Source organism: Diaphorina citri, unplaced genomic scaffold (genome assembly GCF_000475195.1).
Source record: "Diaphorina citri unplaced genomic scaffold, Diaci psyllid genome assembly version 1.1 scaffold731, whole genome shotgun sequence".
In the NCBI taxonomy this organism is placed as follows: domain Eukaryota; kingdom Metazoa; phylum Arthropoda; class Insecta; order Hemiptera; family Psyllidae; genus Diaphorina; species Diaphorina citri.
The window spans coordinates 56,600-80,398 of NW_007378164.1; the positions used below are offsets into that span (position 1 = coordinate 56,600).

The 23,799-nt window shown below is 40.3% G+C and overlaps 2 protein-coding genes across 2 annotated transcripts; one reads left to right on the forward strand and one right to left on the reverse strand.

Moving 5' to 3' along the window:
• Positions 1 to 1,580: 1,580 nt before the first annotated feature.
• LOC103511610 (protein timeless) lies at positions 1,581 to 22,775 on the reverse strand. Its single transcript, XM_026825325.1, has 16 exons — positions 22,455 to 22,775; positions 20,006 to 20,195; positions 18,816 to 18,968; positions 15,764 to 15,952; positions 15,258 to 15,428; positions 12,380 to 12,626; positions 9,555 to 9,762; positions 8,813 to 9,011; positions 8,050 to 8,162; positions 6,876 to 7,002; positions 6,432 to 6,521; positions 5,993 to 6,098; positions 4,923 to 5,258; positions 4,389 to 4,473; positions 3,830 to 3,919; positions 1,581 to 3,070 (listed from the first exon to the last, which is right to left on the reverse strand). The coding sequence occupies exons 1-16, from the start codon at positions 22,706 to 22,708 to the stop codon at positions 2,947 to 2,949; spliced, it is 2,682 nt and encodes an 893-aa protein (XP_026681126.1). The 5' UTR covers positions 22,709 to 22,775; the 3' UTR covers positions 1,581 to 2,946.
• LOC103511601 (katanin p60 ATPase-containing subunit A-like 2) lies at positions 9,972 to 12,794 on the forward strand. Its single transcript, XM_008476328.3, has 3 exons — positions 9,972 to 10,293; positions 10,741 to 11,063; positions 11,716 to 12,794. The coding sequence occupies exons 1-3, from the start codon at positions 10,046 to 10,048 to the stop codon at positions 12,735 to 12,737; spliced, it is 1,593 nt and encodes a 530-aa protein (XP_008474550.1). The 5' UTR covers positions 9,972 to 10,045; the 3' UTR covers positions 12,738 to 12,794.
• Positions 22,776 to 23,799: the final 1,024 nt, after the last annotated feature.

Consider the following 23,799-nt stretch of genomic DNA (forward strand, 5'->3'; position numbering starts at 1 on the left):
AGACACACACACGGACCAATGGCTGAAACTTTGGATTTAAATAAATAAATAAATGTCTTTTCTTTGTGTTACTATATCACAACTTTGGTGCTCACTGCAGCATTGTAGGATTTTTCCAAATACATATATCGCAATAATCCAGCTCCCAATTACCTACCATGCTGGCACCGGTCGCTATGCGCATTTATATTACATAGCTACTCATTTTCCTCACGAGGCTGAGTGGGCCCCGTAACGGCCAGTCACGGAATCAATCATTTGCATGATACAAATTTCTTGACCCGCGTGCAAGGCGAGCGCAGTGACCACTACGCCATGGGAGCTGACAAAATTCATAGATTAATACCTACCTATACGGCTGGTGAAATTAGAAACCACTAATCTGTTCTCTTGTATTGTGTTGCAGGTTCATAGGGGAAGGAGATAGTAACATGGCTGTCATGGAAGTGTCTCTACCATCAGGTTTTACCGTGGATTCTGATGCATTACCTAGTCTTCAAGTATCCCAGAATGTGAAACGAGTGGAAACGAAGAATGGAAACACCATGGTAGTTCTCTACTTTGATAAGGTAAGATGATCAGTAAACCCTCAGTGGACTTGGGATCTAGAGGTTGGTGGTTCGAGTCCAATTCATTAGGTTTTACCGTAGACTCTGATGCATTACCTAGTCTTCAAGTATCCCAGAATGTGAAACGAGTGGAAACGAAGAATGGAAACACCATGGTAGTTCTCTACTTTGATAAGGTAAGATGACCAGTAAACCCTCAGTCGTGTAGTGGACTTGGGATCTAGAGGTTGGTGGTTCGAGTCTAATTCATTAGGTTTTACCGTGGACTCTGATGCATTACCTAGTCTTCAAGTATCCCAGAATGTGAAACGAGTGGAAACGAAGAATGGAAACACCATGGTAGTTCTCTACTCTGTTCTTAAAATCAACTTTTACACTTCGCAATTTATGCAATGGTTTTGCAAGGTTTTCCCTCTGTGACGTTACGTCAAACTTTTTTAAAGTTCTATTATGTTATTTCTGGAACAGACCCCTGGCCTAATCTAATTAACTTATTTTCATTTTTCCAGTCTATGGTTTGAAGAATGTCCGTAACTTTGTCTAACCATTTTCTTTACTTCTTTCTAGCCGGATTTGTTTTCAAGATAATGTACTGAATACGGTACCTTGAAAATTGAAAGGATGATCTTTAATATTTAAACGTTAGTAGATTAAGATAAGTAGATCGTAATGATTGTGTAAAAAAATTAAACCTTGTATATAGTAATATTTTTAAAACACTAAAACTGTGTCTTGTTTAAAGTAATTTGTGAAAATGTTTCGCTCCTCAGCTCAGAGACCGTGGTTTGATTCCCCACCTGAAAGGATTTACAAAATTACAAAGCAAAGCATTTCAAAGAAGAAGATAAGCATTTCAAAGGGTAATTCACTTCACCAAACTCAGGTCTCCACAACCCAAAACTAAGAGCAGAAAAATCATCAAACTTCAATAATATTCTGTAATTTGATTATTTGGAAATAAAAAACGCATTTTGTTCCATTTGAGGGACTTATTATTAAATTAATTTTATTTACCTATACTGAATTTAAATATAAATCCCTTTAGGCCTAAACACAGAACATGATATCAACACAACAGTAGAACAATCTTTTCATCAAGGGAACTGTAACAGATCTTATCGTCCCGAATACGAAAAGAAGAGGACAGGAGAAAGCCATCCGTTCCAAGAACGAACCTTATCTGTATAGGACAAAGTTCGCCCCGGGCGGAATTCGAACCAGCGACCCAGCGCTTACAAGGCAGACACGCTACCTTCTACGCGAACTAAGCTAGCGCATACCGTCCTAACATGGCGTTAATATCACGTTCTGTGTATTTAGACCTTTCAAGGTACAAACATGAAAATACCCTGAAATTACATTTTAAACAAAAATACACAAAAAGAACACGAAAATAAATCTAACCTAACCTGTTTTTGATCCCAATAGTTTTATTTTAAATAATTAATTTATATAACTCAGTAAAAGGAAGACGTTTTTGTATGGTCGTAGGGTGGTAGAGAAGTAAGGCGACTTCAATTCCGATCAAAGAATTTAAGGAGTGATCAAAAGATTTTAAGGGAGAAATATTTAGCGCCTTATAAAAAATGCAGTATTCGGTCTATAGGAATAGTCCCAAATTTCACTGTAATGTAGTGATGAAATGTGAGATAAACTATAAAATAGAATAACAGACGGTAACTTCAGAAGGGGTTCAACAAAAATATTTCGAAAAATTAAGACAAATGACAACATCAACACAAAAAATAGTAATTAAATATACTTAGATGGTATGGTATCGTACAAATATCTACAGTCAAGCGCATTGGGTTCCATCCAAGTACTATCCACGCTCAACGTTGCTTTACTTCAGTGATCGGGCAAGAACTGGAGTATTCAACGTGCTTTTGCCGCTGTGGCTCATTTTCATCAAAACATCTTCTGCATTTTATTTTTCTTGATATCAATTTTCCATTCCTTCTTCTTTTTTGCGTTTTCCCGTGTTCAGACGGGGTCGGCGTTTTTTGCTAGCCTCTCAATCAGTCTTAAGGTGATTGCTTTGGGCTGACACTTGGTTTCAGCTACAAAATTTTACGAGTGGATGCCCTTCGCACTTAACCTTTTGCTATTTCTTTAGCCTTTTTTTTTATACCTAGCCTGAATTAGATAGACAGGGTTTATTCACTTTTCCCGGAATGAACTTCTGTGACTTTTTGGACGATTTTCAAATTCCATGACTTTTCCAGGTTTTCCAGGTGGCGTATAAACCCCCATAGAAATATTTTACACATAAGCCACCCACTTATTACACTTTTCTCAAGGAAAACCACCCATAATAAAAAGAACCTTGGCTGGACCTATCACCTTAGCGTTCACACATGGGGCTAGACCAATCACATCATTCGATGAGCTTGGGTAAGGATGGGGTGGCCTTACTAGCAAACTTCTCATCAGACACGTACATTCTGTTCAGATCTGAGTCCGTACTCTCACTGATAGTATCTGCTATATCATCCGTCGATCTGAAACAAGTACAAGTAATTAAGTAAAATCAATCAAAAAATCAAAATCACGATTTATTTGTGGTGAAGCTGAGAGCTTCTTCACAATTTTGTGGATATCACAGCATTACTAAGAGCCTCCTTTACTAATTCAGACATATCTGATAATTTTTCTTTTACTCTGGTAATGCCGCCACTGGTCGCTACTCGATTAAAGTAGCCACTCAATTGTCCTCACGAGGCTGAGTGCACCCCGAATTCCAAGCACAGAGCCGAAAAAACCTCGGCACCGCCGGGAATCGAACCCGGACCTCCTGCGTGCAAGCCTAGTGTAATACCCACTCGGCCACGGAGGTAATTACGTATAATATTAGTGTGGAGGGAGGAAATACACAGAAACACAGGAGGACATCATCTGCGACTACGGAGAAGTGCAAGAAGAAGCCCACCTTCTGGTTTGTACCATCATTGGCACAACATTTACCAGAGACGACCTGAATGCATGTACCCCAACAGCCATCAAAGTTGTCGAGCACTGGAGGAATACCATCTAACGTTCATGTGAGAAGTCTTGGACACGGATAAAAAAAAAGGTATACTATTGCTTTTCACTTCGTCTCTAACAACCAGTTTTCCTCTGTAGGTATGAGGACAGAAAAAATTGAGACTATAATGTTTGCCTTTTTTGCTGAAGATTCTGCCAACTTCTTTTTACTTCTCATCACATTATGTTTAGGAGGGAACTTATTCCATTTAGGAAATATAACTATCAATACTTACGCAATCTTAGTTTTAGCCACAATGTCGATCCACTCTGCAGAATGATTGACACGGTCCTTGAATGTTTCTGATCGGTAGGAACATCCAGGTCTGAAATCATCAAAAAGGGCATAGTTAGAACTTTCAGGCCAAAATAGGGGACTGTAACAACGGAGGTCTTATCGTTCCGAAATCGAAGAGGGAAATACAGGATACGAGAAAACCAGCCGTTCTGAGAACGAACGTTATATTCTTCCTCCTCTTCTTCTTCCTAGCCTTTCTTTCCTACTTAAATAGAATAGAATATACCTTGTTTATCCTGCTCGAATGAGACTAAAAAAAACCTTTACCCCAGCAGTCTAAACAAGGTCTCGTGTATTTTATGGGTTTAACATGGTACAATACATAACTAATACAGTAGACCTTGCTTAATTATATAAAAAAAAAGAGCGTTTCTTGTCAGTCTCTTCCAGGCAGCGTTATTGTGAGAACAAACAAAGACAGAGTTCGCCGCAACTGGGAATCGAACCCATGACCTAGCGCTTACGACTGTCTATTTATTTATCAGCTTATCACTTACCCGAAGTTGGCAAAATCCACACTGGAGAGTGAGCCAGGTGTGGATGATTTGGGTTCAACCAAGCTGGGCTCGAATTTGAGAAAAGCTGGAACAAGAAACATCGATTTTTTATTTATTTATTTATTTATTTTTTTTTTTAAGAGGTTTGACAGAGGAAACTGTAACTGCTATGGTCTTATCGTCCCGAAATCGAAGAGAGAAGGAAGACAGGATAGGAGAAAGCCAGCCGTTCCGAGTCTTATCGTCCCGAAATCGAAGAGAGAAGGAAGACAGGATAGGAGGAAAGCCAGCCGTTCCGAGAACGAACATTATCCCCGCCCCGGGCGGGAATCGAACCCGCGGCCTAGCGCTTACAAGGCAGACGCACTACCAACTAAGCTAACTAGGCTGGCAAAGAGAGAAGGAAGACAGGATAGGAGAAAGCCAGCCGTTCCGAGAACAAACATTATCCCATCAGGATAAAATCCGCCCACGGGAATCGAACCCGCGGCCTAGCGCAAAGGGTAAGGAACTGACTTAGTTAAAATATCTCACCTGGGTTAATAGGTCCAAGTTTATCGGCCATAGCGTACAACATATCCGCAGTAAGGAAACTCGGTATGCGTGCGTATATCTTGCCCGCATCCGCCGGTAAGTGTAACCCGAGCTTGTGTAGCAGCAGCATGAACGGCTGGTAAAGCATCGCGTTCGCTTGCTCCAGATTGAAAGGGACTAGGGATATGGACTGCCCCATGCGGACCGAATGGTATGCCACCGGCTCGATGAAGCAGTCTATCTTCTGGTCTATGAACAGCTTGGCGGCGCACGCCTCCAGCAGATTGCGCTGCAACCAGAGGAGATCTCCGGACTTTTTCTCTTTGATGAGATGATCTGAGGAAGGGATATTTAATACATTTCTAACAAATAGGATGTCAATAAACCTTATTTGATTTTAAGATTTTTTGGAATAGAATATCATTGAGGTGCCGTTTTCACGTTGATGATTAGAAAAAAATAGAAACTAATAAATTAGTAACTGCGGGTACGGAATTCTCCTTTATCTTTTACAACTTCTAAATCCCAAGAGGCAAATGGATTTTTTTTCAAAAGGTAAATTTTGAAACTGTTCATACTTGACGTACTTTTTTTTCCACAAAATTGTCACAACAGGGATGAGACAAATTTTAATTTTCGACCTTTCAAAGACACTTTTTCACAGTTTTGACATCGTCCAATACCAAACAGTAAGGTACGTGCCAACTTTAAGTCCTATAAAAAGTATATAAGTTAAGTGTGAGTGTTGGCAAACCAAAAATGCCATTTAATCAGATTTGGAACGTTCGCAACATTTTACATGGGATTCGACATTGAAGTAAAGGAAGGAATCAAAGACAAATACCAAGGGGTCTCTGTTGTCTTACCCCTATCCCTCTCCTAATCCTAATCACATATTTTTGTTTGTTTGTTTTTTTTTTTTTAATATTTAAACAAGGTTTTTTATTTACATATGTTTAAACTATACCTATGAAATATATAAGACCTTGTTTAGACTGCGGGAGTAAAGGGACTTTTCAGTCTCATTCTGGCAGGATAAACAAGGTATATTCTATTCTATTCTATTCTACCTCTCAGAACTCCAGTTTCATCATTCTCAGTGTTGGTCAAATCCTTCCTGCTGTTGGATACACTACTGTTCTGAGCTCTGCTGTTATCAGGGCCCGATGAATTAGACTGCAATCAGATGGAAACAATAATTTCATTACAATGTCTAAGAGATGACTTGCCCCCCAGATCCTATACAAAAGTACGTCAAGTAGAAGGGGACTTACCCCCCAGATCCTATACAGATAAGGTTCGTTCTCGGAACGACTGGTTTTCTATCATTTCTTCTTTCTCTCTTCGCTCTCGAGACAAGACCTCTGCAATTACAGTTCCCTCTATCAAAATCTTATAGCAATATAGGATAAGGAAGTAATACCTAAGCAAACAAAAAACCAACGAGTTAAATCTTGGATTTCACTTCGTTCATTCAAAAAACTAGGCAATGGAAAAGAAGTAACTTACCGTTTGCTGCTCGATCATATTCTCTACAATCATCATTTTCTTATACTGTCCATCGCTGATTACATCTTGAATCAGCAGCTGCTGCACCACCTGAACATGAAATTATATTACGTTAATGCTGAAAACATAAATCGGTAAATAGGTAGATTAAAATGTGTAATATTACTTAACAACATTCGAACAAACTTAAATAAATGAAAGATGACCTCAAGCTCAAATCATTCAGGTGGGATTTGTTTATGTCAGATAAAATCTACATAAATAATGGAAAAAAATTCACTTTATTTTGAATTACATATTCGGCAAAGAGCCTCTTCACAAATTTTCCCTATGTGTGGTTCCCGTTTCCATTTATATATTCTGAATATACAGCTTAATGACAGTTAATGTAATAGAAAGTACCAACTGATATTAACTAGGGTTCCATCAAGATGTAGCTCTTACCCCTTGTCTGGTCTTGTTGAGTACTCCGTTCTGAATATACAGCTTGATGACGGCGCCCACTGGATCTGAACTCTTGGCGTTCTGAACGTAATACCAATACAGGTTGTTCGAATCATCCACACTCCATCTGAGAACAGAAGACATTAAATGAAATGAGAGACTGAGAAAAATCTAAAAGTCCGATGATTAATGCCCAAAATATTACTCCGGAGCTCAGCTCCCATGGCGTAGTGGTCACTGCGCTCGTCTTGCACGCGGGAGACCCGGGTTCGATTCCCGGCGGGGTCAAGAAATTTGTATCATGCAAATAATTGATTCCGTGACTGGCCGTTACGGGGCCCACTCAGCCTCGTGAGGAAAATGAGTAGCTATGTAATATAAATGCGCATAGCGACCGGTGCCAGCATGGTAGGTAATTGGGAGCTGGATTATTGCGATATATGTATTTGGAAAAATCCTACAATGCTGCAGTGAGCACCAAAGTTGTGATATAGTAACACAAAGAAAAGACATTTATTTATTATTATTATTATTATTATTATTATTATTATTATTATTATTATTATTTATTATTTTATATTACTCCGGAGCTTAACTATCTCTTGGGTGAAAAAAAAGAAGCTATTTGTCTCCTCACATTAGGCTGGATGAGTTTACATAAGTACATAAGTAAACTCATCCAGCCTCATCTCACTTATGTAAAGTTTACATAAGTAAACTCATCCAGCCTGGGCTGGCATAAGCCATAAGTGATTGCCCAAGTTACAACAAACAGACGCAACATTGCTGCAGACGTCAGTAATGTATTGCGTTCCGATATCAAAGGCAAAAGGAACTTTTGTGTGTGTGTGTATGTGTGTGTGTGTGTGTGTGTGTGTGTGTGTGTGTGTGTGTGTGTGTGTGTGTGTGTGTGTGTTTGCTCCTCTTTCCGGGTATGCGGATAGATGAAACCCAGCAATTCCGAGAACGAACCTTATCTGTTTAGGATAAAGATCGCTCCGTGCGGGAATCGAACCTAAGCTAACTAGGCTGGATTGATTAGCCACACTCTTTATTTAGACTCTTTATTGGTTATAATTCAATGTACGCAAATACAAGAAATAACAAACAAAGGGCGAAATTATTGCCCGGGGCAATCACTACCATTCAAAGTTCAGCCCTGGGATATACTTACTCGCTACACTCATGAGTTTTACTGGAAGTGGATGCGGTCTGTGGTAGTGCAGCTTGTGGCTTCTGAATGTTGATGTACTGATGAATTGTGTACTCAATCAGATCTGACCAGTCCTGGAAATAAGTGTTTTCCTCTGATTCGAATTATTTTGTCATATACTGGGATTAAATTAAAAGTGATACCTGAGTGTAAAAGTGGTACAAGAGCACTATTAATCTCCTATGATCTACTGGATGTCACAAACGGCCTATGTCCGCCACTCACGCTCAGAACGACGCTTCCGACCCAGGTCTCTCAGACGATCTGACAGACCTGGGTCTCATGCTTTTTCCGCCACACACGTCAAGACGGTCTGACAAACCCAGGTCTGTACTCTGTAAGACCATCTGACAGTTGAGTCCGTTTGAGCGTGAGTGACGCGCACAAGATGTTTCTCCAAAAAAAAAAAAAAAAAAAAAAAAAAAAAACACTTTCACTACCAACTGTATATTTGGCTAGGCCAGTGATACTACGAAGTATCACTTGGTGTTGAAAGTGTTAACGGGGTCATACTTTTAAAAAGGTTTGACAGAGGGAACTGTAACTGCTAAGGTCATACCGTCCCGAAAGCGAAGAGAGAAGGAAGACAGGATAGGAGAAAGTCAGCCGTTCCGAGAACGAACCGTATCTGTCTGAGATAAAGTCCACTCCCAGCGGGAATCTAACCCGCGACCTAGCGCTTACAAGGCAGACGCGCTACCTTCAAGCTAACTGGCAAACTTACATCTTTGAGTTCGTAATCTGTTTCCCACATTTTAGAGAAGCTCTTCAATATGTTAGGTTGGAACAGGGACGATAATTGGAACAAATCTCCGCCTACATGATGCATCATAGTGAATATACTGTTGTTGACAAACTCTCCATTGTTATCGAAGTTCTCCAGAAGTACCCCGTAATGGTACATCACATCCTTGTTAGCGAATCTAAAGAGAAAAACATCGGAAAGGTTTGATAGGAGAAAGAAAAAATAATATTAAAATCTGGTGGGAACATGACACGACTTTCCTTATCCTACTGAATGATGCTTAATTGGGTGTTCTTCTAACCTAACTTTTACAATATCTCTAACCGTATAGTCGGTATAGCTGAAAACCGCCAAAAAACGGTCCAAAACCGCCAAAAAGCGGTCTGGGTCGTAGCATGCCCAATTGCCCAGCCAGCAGTATGCCTCTCATCAGATGGGCGAGAGACACAATACTTCCCACTTAGGTGCTGGGTCAACACGAGAACACCAGAAAATAATCCTCCGAAATAAGCATTTGCATATCGGAATACGAATAAAAATAAAAATCGTCTCTGGGATTTGAACCCGAAACCCTCCGCATGGCAAGCATGGGCGTTACCACTGGGCTAACCATGCCCCCAACCATTTCCGGATGTTGAAATTTCGCCCCGATTTCCCTACTTTCTAATTACATAGAAGTTATAGGGTCCCTCATACAAGTAATAGAAAGTTAATGACTTACTGTTGTAAATGTTGCACCATGTCAAACTTGACATTAGTGTCGCGGGACCCTGTCTCCAATAACATAAGTAACATGTGATTGGTTACAATGAGATCCTGTAGATATTGGATATTCTGAACTGAAGAATCATATTGACGAATCAGAAGTACCATCATGCAGTGTAGGTTCTCACAGCTACACATTTTGGCTGCAAGATATTGAATGAAACAAAGTTAATATTACATCCCTCTAAATTTAACTGCCAAGGTAAAATATGCAGAATTTACTGGGGTACTACGTGTGCTTTCTACTGTCTATACATATTTTGTGACGTGGGAAGTAACTCGACGATTTAGCATTCAGTATGTGTGTACATCATAAAAGACTAATATGGCCTTAGTTAAAGGGCTACCTCTCATATGTAAAAAGAGTCCCCACCTCTACCTACTTCTTATGTGAAATCTTTCACACCCTCTTCCTGCTAAGGACTGTCCAAAAATTTTCCTGCCACCATGTCATGCGAACTCAGCTACTCTCTACTGAAAAACAACCAGTATTACCGGGACCAAGAATCTCGCGCCCAGCAAGAACGGAAACGTAACCTACTCTATCTGATAGAGGATTATCTACGCGGTGAAAATCTGGCTGAAACATTGTGCTGTCTACAAGAGGAAGCTCGGTTGAGTGAGCACTATAGTCTGTGTGATAACGTGGACCTGGCTACTATACTGCAGGAGTATGAAGACTATTATCAACTCAGGTATCTATTCAAATCATGCATTATTTGTGGTAAATCACTTGGTTTTATGTTTTACGTATATTCGTAAAAGCCAAGTCGTAAAAGCCAAGTGTTTTTACTCACCCAAAATCATTTTTAGTAGATATTAATTTTCATTAATCATCAATCTTTTTACACGTGTAACGCCGCCACTACTCGCTACTCTATGGTCCTCACGAGGCTGAGTGCAACTCGCAATCCAAGCAGAGCCGAAAAAACTTCGGTCTCATTGTCCCGAAAACGAAGCGAGAAGGAGGACAGGATAGGAGAAAGCCAGCCATTCCCAATACGAACCTTATCTGTTTGGGATAATGTCCGCCCCGGGCAGGACTTGAACCGCGACCTAGAGATTACAAGGTAGACGCGCTACCCTCCAAACTAACAAGGCTGGCTTGGGTTAAACCTCACTCCGTTCGTTCAATCTTACAGGTTCAACAAACAGCCAAAAATCACAAAAAAGCTCGACACCTCGCATCCAATCGACAAGCGGTCAGATCGCGAAGTTAAACGATCTCTCGCTCGGGTCAAGTCGGCTCCTCCTCATAAATCCGCCTCGCTCCCTGTCAAACCGGAGGAAGTAGAGTTCGCCAATATCGTCATCACGCCGGTGACCAAACTAGCACAACACTCTCCCCCTCCTGTGAGGAAGTTAGATGTACGGGATTATCCGGAGGAGTGGAAACCATTCGTGGAGATTATTACACAGGAGATATGCACGCGTGATGTCAACACACACTGGACTGATGTTATAGGTACGTAGAATCTTCTTTGAACAGAAGGCCAAATGTTGGCCTAAAAAAAGATCTTATCCAAAAAAGTCGACCTAGAAAGTTTTTCCTATAAAAGAGATTTTTCTTATTAAAATATCTAAAGCTCTGTCCACACATAGTCGACGCCGACTGAAACCGTATACTATCTCGACAACATACATATGTATAGTATACCTCGTCGATCGATCAACAGCGTCGACTTTGTGTGAACAGAGCTCAAGCGTATGAAAGTTATCTCCAAATGGACCAAAGCAAACGAGAAATCATAAGCATGTTTTATCCAAGCATGTTTCCAAGAAGGCCAAATGTTGGCCTTAAAAAAGATCTTATCCAAAAATGTCGACCTAGAAAGTTTTTCCTATAAAAGAGATTTTTCTTATTAAAATATCTAAAGCTGTGTCCACACATAGTCGACGCCGACTGAAACCATATACTATCTCGACAACATACATATGTAGATTCACCTCTTCACCTTGTCGATCAATCAACAGCGTCGACTTTGTGTGAACAGAGTTATCTCAAGCGTATGAAAGTTATCTCCAAATGGACCAAAGTAAAAGAGAAATCATGAGATTAAAACCGAGACCTCACTTTGTTCAGTCAACCATTCTATTCTCTGTTCCCCATACCCTAGGTCTGGATTCAGCCAAGAGGTTACTCCTGGAAGCCATCGTCTACCCCACCCGATACCCGGAGTTGTTCCGCGGCCTCCTGTCTCCCTGGAAGGCTATCCTGCTACACGGACCTCCCGGCACGGGGAAAACCCTCCTCGCCCGGGCAGTCGCCACACAATGCACTACCACCTTCTTCAACATCTCCGCCAGCTCCCTAGTGTCTAAATGGCGAGGAGAATCGGAGAAACTTGTGCGCGTCCTGTTCACCCTCGCGCGAAAATGTGCTCCCTCGACGATATTCTTAGATGAGCTCGACGCTCTCATGTCCCGCCGAGATGGGGAGGAGCATGAGGCTTCACGTCGGCTCAAAGCAGAACTACTCATGCAGCTAGACGGTCTAAACACAGGAGAAGAGAGAGTATTCCTTCTCGCAACTTCTAACGTCCCGTGGGACTTGGACCCTGCCATGTTACGTCGGTTTGAGAAACGCATCTTCATTGACATCCCCGACCCCCCGGCCCGTGAGGCCATGCTACGCCACTACCTACCGCCCCTGGTTAGTGAGAGCCCGCGGCTGTGTGCGGAACTTGACTATCCGGCCCTGAGTAAAGCGATGGAAGGATATTCAGGGTCGGATATCAAAAGTGTTTGCAAGGAAGTGGCTATGCAACGCGTGAGAGATACGTTTGAGCTGCTGGAACGTATGAATCCGGGCCTGACTATGACTAACACTAGTCTGTCTGGTAGTATGACTAATATAAATAACACTGGGCATGGTATGACTGGCAGTAAGAATAATCACAGTCATAGCAATTTGAACGCCAGCGTCAGTGGACAGAGTATGAACATCAATATGAAAAACCACAGTAATAACCATAGTATATCCAGCCATAGCATGACCGGCATGGCTCAAATGAAGACACATATCAAGCTGAAGACAATAACCACACAACAGGTGCTGAGTACGCTACAGAAAACTAAACCAAGTGCTGATTACAAGCAGTATTATGACAAGTGGCAGAGCGAGTTTGGTGCTATGTGAGATAAGATGGTTTCTACTTTAAACTATAACCAATAAATTAGTCAATACTAAAAAATATTGATAGGGTTTGGTTTTAATCTGAAGAATATTCCATTTTATTACTTTATTTTAAGCTCAAATGAAGACACATATTAAGCTGAAGACAATCACCACACAACAGGTGCTGAGTACGCTACAGAAAACTAAACCAAGTGCTGATTACAAGCAGTATTATGACAAGTGGCAGAGTGAGTTTGGTGCTATGTGAGATAGGGTTTGGTTTTAATCTGAAGAATATTCCATTTTATTACTTTATTTTAAGCTCAAATGAAGACACATATTAAGCTGAAGACAATAACCACACAACAGGTGTTGAGTACGCTACAGAAAACTAAACCAAGTGCTGATTACAAGCAGTATTATGACAAGTGGCAGAGCGAGTTTGGTGCTATGTGAGATAAGATGGTTTCTACTTTAAACTATAACCAATAAATTAGTCAATACTAAAAAATATTGATAGTGTGCGTGTGCGGGGCAATACAAGTCCCTATTGACAATAGGTACAAGACAGTATGGGCAAAAGTATTGAAATTTTAAATTGCAATAAAACTGATTCGAAAAAATATTTTTGGACTTTTTAAACGTTGATATTATTGGAAAATGTGTGTGTTAGATAGAATTGGTAGTAGGCATGAATGTTTTTTTTTTTTTCCTTTTTTTTTTCAGAAGACTATTGCCAGCCACTCAGTATCAGGTAGATCTGACAGGCGGACCTGATCAGGTGTACCTGATAGTGTGTAGCTGGTCTTAGGCTGAGATCTGACGGACCCAACCTCATTTTAAGTGTCAGAAAAAACCCTTCACTACTCGAGGGTTCAAAAAGAAAGTAGCCAGTCTAGTTAGCTTAGTTGGTAGTGTGTCTGCCTTGTAAGCGCTAGGCCGCGGGTTCGATTTCCGCCTGGGGCAGATTTTATCCTGATGGGATAATGTTCGTTCTCGGAACGGCTGTCTTTCGCCTATTCTGTCTTCCTTCTCTCTTCGATTTCGGGACGATAAGACCCTAGCAGTTACAGTTCCCTCTGTCAAACCTCTTAATCAAAAACAATCATCATGTCTGTTTAACAGATGACTCATCCATCTATCCTCGTTCACGCTAGAGGTATACGAAATGGAAACAGCGTGATGAACACTCATCTGCGATAACATACCCTTCTTCTCCCCGTCAGGGTGCATACGACGTTCGGTGATCTGCTGCGTTCTCTAGCTCCTAGTTCTTTGCATCTGCCAGAGAGTGTGGTCGTCCAGAGAGGTATTCATAGTGGTCATATGAGGAGACAATAGCTGCCACTATGAAACGGAATAGACTCCGACACGAGTCCATAATGGAATGTAAAACCTGCAGGTAAGTTCACGGTAGCTTAACCTAGGTGATAACAGGTCATTGACCCTTCCTTCCGCGGAAAAAACTATAAGGATATGGTACAAATAAAATTGTTTTACTTTGCTGGTTACGCACTTACACCTGGCAGTTAAGTTCCCTCTTCAACCTCTTGGGAACTTAGTCGACGATGTCGACTGAAACCGTACACTGACTTGAACTACAACAGTTAGATCATGATCTTCACCTCGTGATCGAAGGGGCTGACTACGTGTGGACACAGCTTAATGTTAAACGGTGCAGTGATTGGATATGTACCTACAGTAAAATTATACTTGACTGTTTTTATATATGTACAATGAAAAGTTTCAAATGATATTCTCTCATTTCCAGTGTATGATTTTGTCTCGCAATGGTGAATATCTGATGTCTGGAGGTGACAAGGGCATAGTGGAAGTGTGGCGAACATTCAATCTGGCCCTCCTGTATGCCTTCCCATCCTGTGATAGCAGCGTGCGGTCCCTGGCCTTGTCTCACGATCAGAAGTACGTGGGTTCGACGTATTTGTTTGTACTCCGTAGTCATTTAAAACTAATATTAACGGTGCCTAAGTCTGAAGGAAATAGTAATTGGAGGAAAAATACACCAACACGAAATTTACCAAGATGTCTTATAAAGGGTGAATGAACAAGTTACGGAAGGATATAATAATGAACAAGTCACTGAAGGATATAATAATGAACAAGTCACTGAAGGATATAATAATGAACAACTCACTGAAGGAAATAATGAACACGCCTCTGAAGGATATAATGAACAAGTTACTGAAGGAAATAATAAACACGCCTCTGAAGGAAATGAACAAGTCACTGAAGGATATAATAATGAGCTGGCTACTGAAGGATATAATGACCAAGGTAATCCAGGAAATAATGAACACGTCGCATGATTTGAAAGGGTCATTATTTTGTTGTGAAACAAACACCGAGGCAGGCATTTTTAAAAGTAGGCTATATTTTTAACAATGTTGTTGTTGTTGTTGTTTACTAATGCAAAGGAATTGATTATTATGTCATTTTCCTACGCGCGTCCCAATATTTTCCTACAATAGGTTCTAACATCTTACCTAGTATGTAGGTACCATAATAATGGTTCTAACTTACAGGGGTGGCAGGTTTGATTTTCCGTCTCTCCTCGTGTTCAGGGGAGGACAGATGAGGTCCTTCCTCTTCCTTCTCCTTATCCTTGTCCTTCTCAGATCCACTGATATCGGATGAGTCATTACTGTTCGGATCCGAAGTCAGAGTGAAGCTGTACGAATCCATGTTCGGGTTCTGAAACAAGAGACAAGTGGTAGGGTGGAAGAGCTCCTCCAGGAAAACCTTTGCATCTTAAAAAAAAAAAAAAAAAAAAAAAAAAAAAAAAAAAAAAAAAAACTAGTGAAAAGAAACGCTATCCCAGAGAGCCATTTAGGTACCATCCACACACAAAGTTACTTAACTTCGGTGATCCCTTGGGAACTAATGCATTCTTTTTACTGATTTGATGGGCATGCTACGAGACAGACCACAAGAGTCTAAAGTAGCAGTTGTTTCATTGCTACGAAATAAAAACGGCGATGAAACACTAATTTTTTTTTTCTTCCTCTTCTTCTTTTTTATCGACTTACCGGAGGTGATGTGTTGCTCTCATTATCCTCACTGCTATCCTCCTCACTGGGCGAAGTCTCGAACCACAGGTTCAGCAACTTCTGCAGCGTGTTCACATGCTGATCCTTGTACATGAGAGCTATCAGCTGAACCACTGAGATACTCCATAGCTTGTGCCGATGATGTTGACTGATGAGTTGAGTCAGCACCTGTGTGAAGATAGAAACAGATTAATTAAATTTTCACACGAACCGTGTACGTTAGATCAGCTGAATCACTGAGATACTCCATAGCTTGAGCCGATGATGTTGACTGATGAGTTGAGTCAGCACCTGTGTGAAGATAGAAACAGATTAATTAAATTTTCACATGAACCGTGTACGTTAGATCAGCTGAATCACTGAGATACTCCATAGCTTGAGCCGATGATGTTGACTAATGAGTTGAGTCAAGTCAGCTCCCATGGCGTAGTGGTCACTGCACTCGCCTTGCACGCGGGAGACCCGGGTTCGATTCCCGGCGGGGTCAAGAAATTGAATTGAATATTATCATGCTGATCCGTGTACATTAGATCAGCTGAACCACTGAGATACTCCATAGCTTGTGCCGATGATGTTGACTAATGAGTTGAGTCAGCACCTGTGTGAAGATAGAAACAGATTAATTGACTATTATCATGCTGATCCATGTACATTAGATCAGCTGAACCACTGAGATACTCCATAGCTTGTGCCGATGATGTTGACTAATGAGTTGAGTCAGCACCTGTGAAGATAGAAAATCAGTTGTAGAAGGCTTGTATGGACAGGGAAGGTGCCCAGATATCGATTCTGGACGTCTAAGGGACTTAAATTAGCCTTCTATCCTATCTGAGATAAGTGGCTAACAAGCTACCATTCCTATCTCGTGAAGAAATCGGTTCTAAGCTTCGAAGTTTGAAGTCAACGAATTTCCTTTTACTGGTATGTTCCCTACACAACATAACTAAGTACCTATTCAAATAGTCCCCCATTTGGGATTACCTATTTATCACACGTAAAAATAGGTACTAGATTTTATGTAAAGACGCTATGATGCGTAAATGTAAAGCCAGCATGTTTTATGCCTAGGTACAAAACATATTGTAATGTATAATACATGATTTATATGCATTTCCTACATCACCATGCACGCATAACTAGACATTATAAAAAGCTTTTAACCTCATGGGTGCCAATGGTGTCCCTTTTTACATATTTTACTATTTTACAGAACCTTTAATCTCTCTTGTTGTTGTTGATGATCTTATTGTTTGTTTGGATCAAATCTTGTAACTAAATTTATTATTTCGTGTTGATACAGGTTGGGCTGTACAGCGCGGCGTTTCAACTTCTTGACGTCCGTGTGCCTCCCGGCACGCTTGATGTAGGACTTTTCTGTGAATCTCGCATTTGTTCTACATTTTCTCTTTTTCCCCCCCTCGAACTTCTGATAATTCAAGAAGAATCTTCCTGAATAATATTGGGATTCGCTGTTGGTTAGTTTCAGTGTAAAATCTAACATCAGAAGGATCTAGTTCAATCCTTTTTAAAGGCCTCTTTCCGTTTCCGCACATTGGTGTTTCGTAGTTTCTCTCCTCTTCATCCTTTTCCATAAAATCATAGTCCGCAGCGGGTTAACAACAAGTAGATGAGGTTTTATTTCATATTTTCGCTCTGATATGTTCTTCTGTTTCATTTAATCCTTCCATCAGTACCGAAGGTATTGGGGCTCTATTGAAATTTTCATAGTTTCCAAGAGAATATTCCAGTTACGTGGCACTCAGCTTTAGGAGGACAACTAACTCCTCATGTTTGAAATGCTGAAGGATGAGGTGGAATAAAGTCCGATTTGGTCTTAGCACTTAAAAGGGTAATATGCAGTAGGTCAGATCAAAGGATTTCGGTTGAAATAAAAAAGTTTGTAGTGTGGTCGTTTTTAAGGTGGCTGTCTTTCAGGTTTTAAACAGGGCCACTAGACTAGGCTATTAAAATAGATTAAGAAAATAAATAAATGCTCAATAAAACAATGCTTCTCCGTAATTCGAAGGTAAGGTAGAGCAAAAGCATCGAAAAAAAAGATTGAGAAAAAACCAAAAAAAAGGATATTTTCTTCTTTTTTTCTAGTTTTTAAGCCGAGCCCTGTGTATTATCACCACATCATAGAATAGGGTCCGAGGACTATTTCCACGGTCTACATTTCATCACTTACCCCGCGTCACTGATTTTCGAACTAAACGGAAAAACGACATCGAGCAGGAAGTGTGAAAAAACCTTTCAATTCAATGCATCATAGAGTGAAGGTATAAAGGAGGTTGGGGATGGAGATTATTGGAGATGTATAAAGAGTGAGTGAGTTATAAAAAAGAACTACTCGTTCAGTGAACTACTCAGTCAATGAGTCAGATCCTAACTCCCTTACCTATAGGGAGTAGGGAGTTGACGAGTGAGTTACATGTTTTAGGATCTGACCCATTGACTGAATTGTGTACTGAAAAGAGTAGTTCTTCTTTTACAACTCACTCACTTTTACGCATCTCTAGATATAGATATACCTAGACTTGAAGTTAGATTATGCGATGTCATACTAGCAAGCGTGGTACTCGCGACTAGCAAAAATAGTGGATTCAAAGCCTGTCTAAATCCCGCTTAAATAAGGAGGGCATAGAAAGGGTGTATATCTAAATGTACCCAATGCTCTCTCTCTCTCTCTCTCTCTCTCTCTCTCTCTCTCTCTCTCTCTCTTCACATTTACAATGAGTTGAGTCAGCACCTGTGAAGATAGAAAATCAGTTGTAGAAGGCTTGTATGGACAGGGAAGGTGTCCAGATATCGATTCTGGACGTCTAAGGGACTTTAATTACCTTCTATCCTATCTGAGATAAGTAGCTAACAAGCTACCATTCCTATCTCGTGAAGAAATCGGTTCTAAGCTTCGAAGTTTGAAGTCAACGAATTTCCTTTTACTGGTATGTTTGTAGAAGTCCTTTTTTAATTGAGATCTAAAATCCACAGTTTATAAAAAATAAAGGGGAAAAAAAAACTTGCCACTCACTTTATCAAACCCGTGGGTGAACAGGTTCCAGAGGATCTGATTGTGATGGGAAGTGGTCACGCCTCCGCGTACCTCAGGGATGTGAAGAATGTTGCGCAACAACACCAGACAGTTGTTGATACAGTCACATATCCTGGCAGTGACATGGGTCTCCTGGAAACAAAATAAATAACAGGGATGTGAAGAATGTTGCGCAACAACACCAGACAGTTGTTGATACAGTCACATATCCTGGCAGTGACGTGGGTCTTCTGGAAATCAACAAATAAAGAAAGATAGAATGTTGCAGTAGGGTCCAAAGTCTGCCATCACTGCGGTCATTGTAAATCTAAGAACTGAAGACAACAGATCAAAGCCGACTGGTAATTCAATCACAAGTCTACCAAGTTTTAAGTCAATCATAATAAACATAATATTGAGTACGAAATTTCATGTCTCAGCAAGAATCAATCCCGCGCCTTCCTGATTGCCAGACAAGCCTCCTGATATCAAGGCTGGTAGAGGGGGAGTTACGACACAAAACTATTGATTATTGCGAAGGAGATTATAAGCTGAGGTCACGTTACAAGCCATGTGTCTCTAGCTAATAATGAGTTACCTTGTGATTGACGTCAGACGAGGATAAACTGACAGAAGTAGTGTTAAGAGAAAACTCGATGAAAAAGGGAGAAATGTGTGGGAGAGAGGAAAAAGAGAGAGGGAGGGAGAGACAGAAAAAGAAAGAAAACTTGACGAAAAGGGGACAAATGTGTAGGAGGAAAAGGGAAAATGGAGAGAGAAAGAGGAAGAAAAGAGGGGGGGGGAAACAGACGAACAACTAGTACCAGTGTCAAGAGAAAACTCGATGAAGAGGAGGGGAAAAATGTGTGGGGGAAAGAGAGAGAGGAGGAGAGGACAAGAAGGAGGAGAAGGGAGAAAAATTCGAGGGAGAGACACTACAGAACTACAGATAGTATTCCTTTAACTCTGGATTAACTGAAAACTCTCTGGGGTAAAATCTGGAATTAGTAAGTTATGTTGTGATACCCACAAACGTTTTGAAGAGGCTCTCTGCTTCACCACAAATACTTGGTTCGAATCAGTTATGATTATGTTGTTGACATATATAACAACGAATCAGTTATGATTGCTTGATTTATATATTTATTTATTTATTGGTTGATTTATTTATTTATTGATTGGTTACTTACGGATTCATTGTCGGTGAACTTCTTGATGTGTTCGATAATACATCGTGTGATCTTACTCTCCAGGAATGCCTCCTTGCATGAGGTTAGCAACCAGTTGAGTTCATAGATCGTGTTCCTACCCTCGTCTGTTTTACACAGGGAGTCTATGGGCAGGAGACATTCTACCGGGATGGTGAGGTTCATGAGAATTCTGAAACCAGGGGGACAAAGAAATGACAACTCAGTTTCAAAAGAAGCTCTTTAAAAGTACTTTAAAATTAATTTATAAGTGAAATGCAGAAGGTCCCTGGTTTGATTACCAGAGTCCTGAAATCAAAAAACTCTCACTCCCATGACATGCACGCAGTACCCTCGCACAGCTGAGATCAGGATGCAGTAAGATCCTGAACACGTACCAACACAGGATTAACAACAACATTAAAGGCAGATGTCCAAGTTGCGGCCAAGGACCACATGATGTAAAACATATTTTCAACTGCCCCAACAAACCTAGGTAGGTAAGTACATAGTAGCTGCATGGATTCTAACTCATTCAGATACCTTCAATGGCTTGCATGAGAGACTTTCCTGAGACTTTGTAGGCAAATATCTTAAGCTAACCAACTTGTGCAATATTATTGTCAGTGGTCTGAATAGGTACTTACTTACTACATAGAATGTCACCAACTTAAGCTAGTACATAATTATATAGTTTGGCAGTTAACAGGGTGGACTTCAGGTCTAAATGTTGGTGCTAGGAAAGGTTGTGGCATGCCATCAGGACTAGTGAGAAATCAATTCTCAGTGAGAATTGAAAACAGTTGCACAAGATCAAGAGGATTGGAGAAAAACCTGCCTGCTGATACAAACCAATACCCATATTGTAACACGAGAGAAATAATTAAGAATGCCTTACCAAAATCTAAATGGTTTCCATCTAGGTATTCCAGTTATCAGGGAGACATTCTACAGCTGTAAAGTGAAGGTATCCAACCACTTGCTGATCCATAGTGATTGGCTTTATCCTTTGGTGAAATCCACACAAAACCACTGGTATATTTTGTACGGACACGGAGCCTGTTTGTAACAAACAGAGGGTCCCTTGCTAGTTTGAAGCAGGGAAGCACTCTTGGTTTATTTTCAGGGAATTAAGAATTAAATTAATTTCTTAAGACAACTATTTCAAGACACTACACTTGAAATCACTGTTGGAAATCCATTCTTCCTCTATTGAAGAACACATTTTGAAAAAAAATTAGAACTTCAATTCCTATGTAAATTTTATTGAAATTAATCTGAGATCAAATAAAAGAAGTGAACTAGAAACAGCAAAAAAATAGTGATTAAATTGTTTTAATTATAATTTATTAATTACATTAATTAGATATTAGATAACTGATAAGGTAAAATTTGATAAGATTTTTTCTTTTTCCCAAACACAACACACAAAAACACGGGGACGAAAAATTTGAAAAGAATCCTCTCGACCAATGAAAATCGAGAGTGAACTTGCACTGCACGTGTTCTTGTGACGTCATTCAACGTGCACGCCTCTAATCTTCTAATCACGTGTTATCAAAGAACTGTCAAGAATTTGTAGGATGTTTATGTGGGTAAATACCTACCTATTTATTTGTAGGATACCTACCTATTACCTAGGTACCTACCATGTACCTACATAATATTATGTAGGTATCTGTTGTTACCTGTTTGTTTTATACCTACCTTTAATGGGCGACCTTTAGAGTTTATACCTGGTTAGGTACCTCTATAAGTCTATATTGATATTGGTACCTACAAACCTACATCGAATCTGCAATGTAATTAGGTAGCTACCTACACCTACCAAGTTACGCTTATGAATTTTGTGATTCTAGGTATTCAATGTAAAATCAGTCGAGTGTATACCTAGGTACTAGGTAGGTACCTACTGTAGGATTCTCGATTCTAGGTAGGTATCAGCTGATCATAGGTATGTATAGGTGTAAACTTCTGAAGGCACGTTGTTATAATGAGGAATCTAGTTAGTGTTATGCGGCTACTCACGGTCAGACCTTCTGAGTGTGTCACAATGTCACATAGTGTGTATCGGAAAAAGCTTCCGAACTAGTCTCTCAGACGGTCTGACGGAGTAAGCATTAGGGGGGCTTAAATGACCGAACGAGTATTAATTATTCATAAGATGATTATGCTAGACTGTAAAAACATATACCAGCGGCGATAGCACGTTCAAACCGCCAGTTTCGATGGTCACTGAAATTAGGCGCAAAGTTGAGCGTGGTTAGTTAGTAATATCACCACTGATCAATATCTACTACATTAAAGTAGCTCAATACATATGTGCGTTCACCTATCCTTCCAGGTACAGAGCGCAAAGAATTTTGACCCCGCCGGGAATCAAACGGGAACATCCAACGTACAAGCCTAGAGTTATACTTACTCGACCACGGAAGCTAGTTCATTAACTTACTTTATACACAGATCGAACGTGGTGCTATCATCCTTCGTGGAAATCAGCAATGGCAGGAGATCCTTCTTCACCACCTGTGTAAATCCAATGGCTCTCCGGAACGGCCTAGTCGTTCTATCCTCGAAGCACAGCTTGTTGTATATGTCCTGCAGAACTTCCACTCGGTCGTTCTCGGTAATGTTCGTTTCATCCTCGTGAACACGAAGGGACCCGAAGGTACTCAGGATCATGGGGTTCAAATTAACCCACTCCATGGTGGAGGCGGGAGGGGGGTGGGTTTAGGATGAGGGGGTGCAAGGTGAATGTGGTGGTTCTGAAATGGGAAGATTAAGACATGTTAAGGGTTAATGTTTGGATGCTTTGGAAACAATTAACTGGGATATGTCCATCTTAAGTAACTAGGATATGTCCATCGAAAAATGGGACCGAATACTTCTCCCTATTTATCTCTCCTCTTTCTTTCTTTTCTCTCTCTCTCTCTCTTTCTCGTCTCCCTCTGTAATCCTCCCCCTCTCCTCCCTCTCTCCCCTCTTTTACATTCTAGAAAAAAAATCTTCCAGTTTCAAGAAACTCTCTTTGTTCAAATAAGGAAAACGTACAAGATTGATTACGTAACTTTTCTTGTAAGACAGGAAAAGTTTGAATTATACCTACCTAAGTACCTACTAAACTTACGTAACTACCTATATCTGTTCTCATTCAAAGAAAAGAAAAACCTATAAAATGAAACGTAAAAAGGATAAAGAGAGGAAGAGAGAGAGAGGGACGAAAAGTGGAAGAGAGTAAAACGAAGGAAGAAAAATAAAACAATTGACAAACTTACAAATGAAAAGAGAGGTAGGTAGGTACCTATAAGAAGGTAGAGAAGGTGGGAAAGAAACAGAGGAACAAAAAGGTATTCTGAAATAGTTCTACCGACCTACCGGACGAAAAAGATATATGTATTACGAAATTATGTTTTTTTTTTTTTGCTAGATGATAAATTGAATTTTTAAGTGCTAGATAACAGATTAAAGGCCATACCTAAAACCTAAAAGCATTCAATCTGGGGAAGTCAAACCGCCAATTATGCAAAATCGGCCACAGTGCTAAGCAATTAAGATAAATCGCCTTGAAATATCAATTGCTTATGCAACACCAATTACCTATGCTAAATATGAATCAGTCTATTTATATTCATTTTTTTCCTCGAGAATCAAGGATTTCCCCGTTTCCGGGAGAGAGAGAAAAAATATCAGATTACGAATAATTTAGTAAGTAGGTGGGTACAGACAGAAATCCGTGCAAGTAAAGTACCTAGGTACAGACAGACCTCCATTTATGGGACAGACCTAGTCGCATTAAT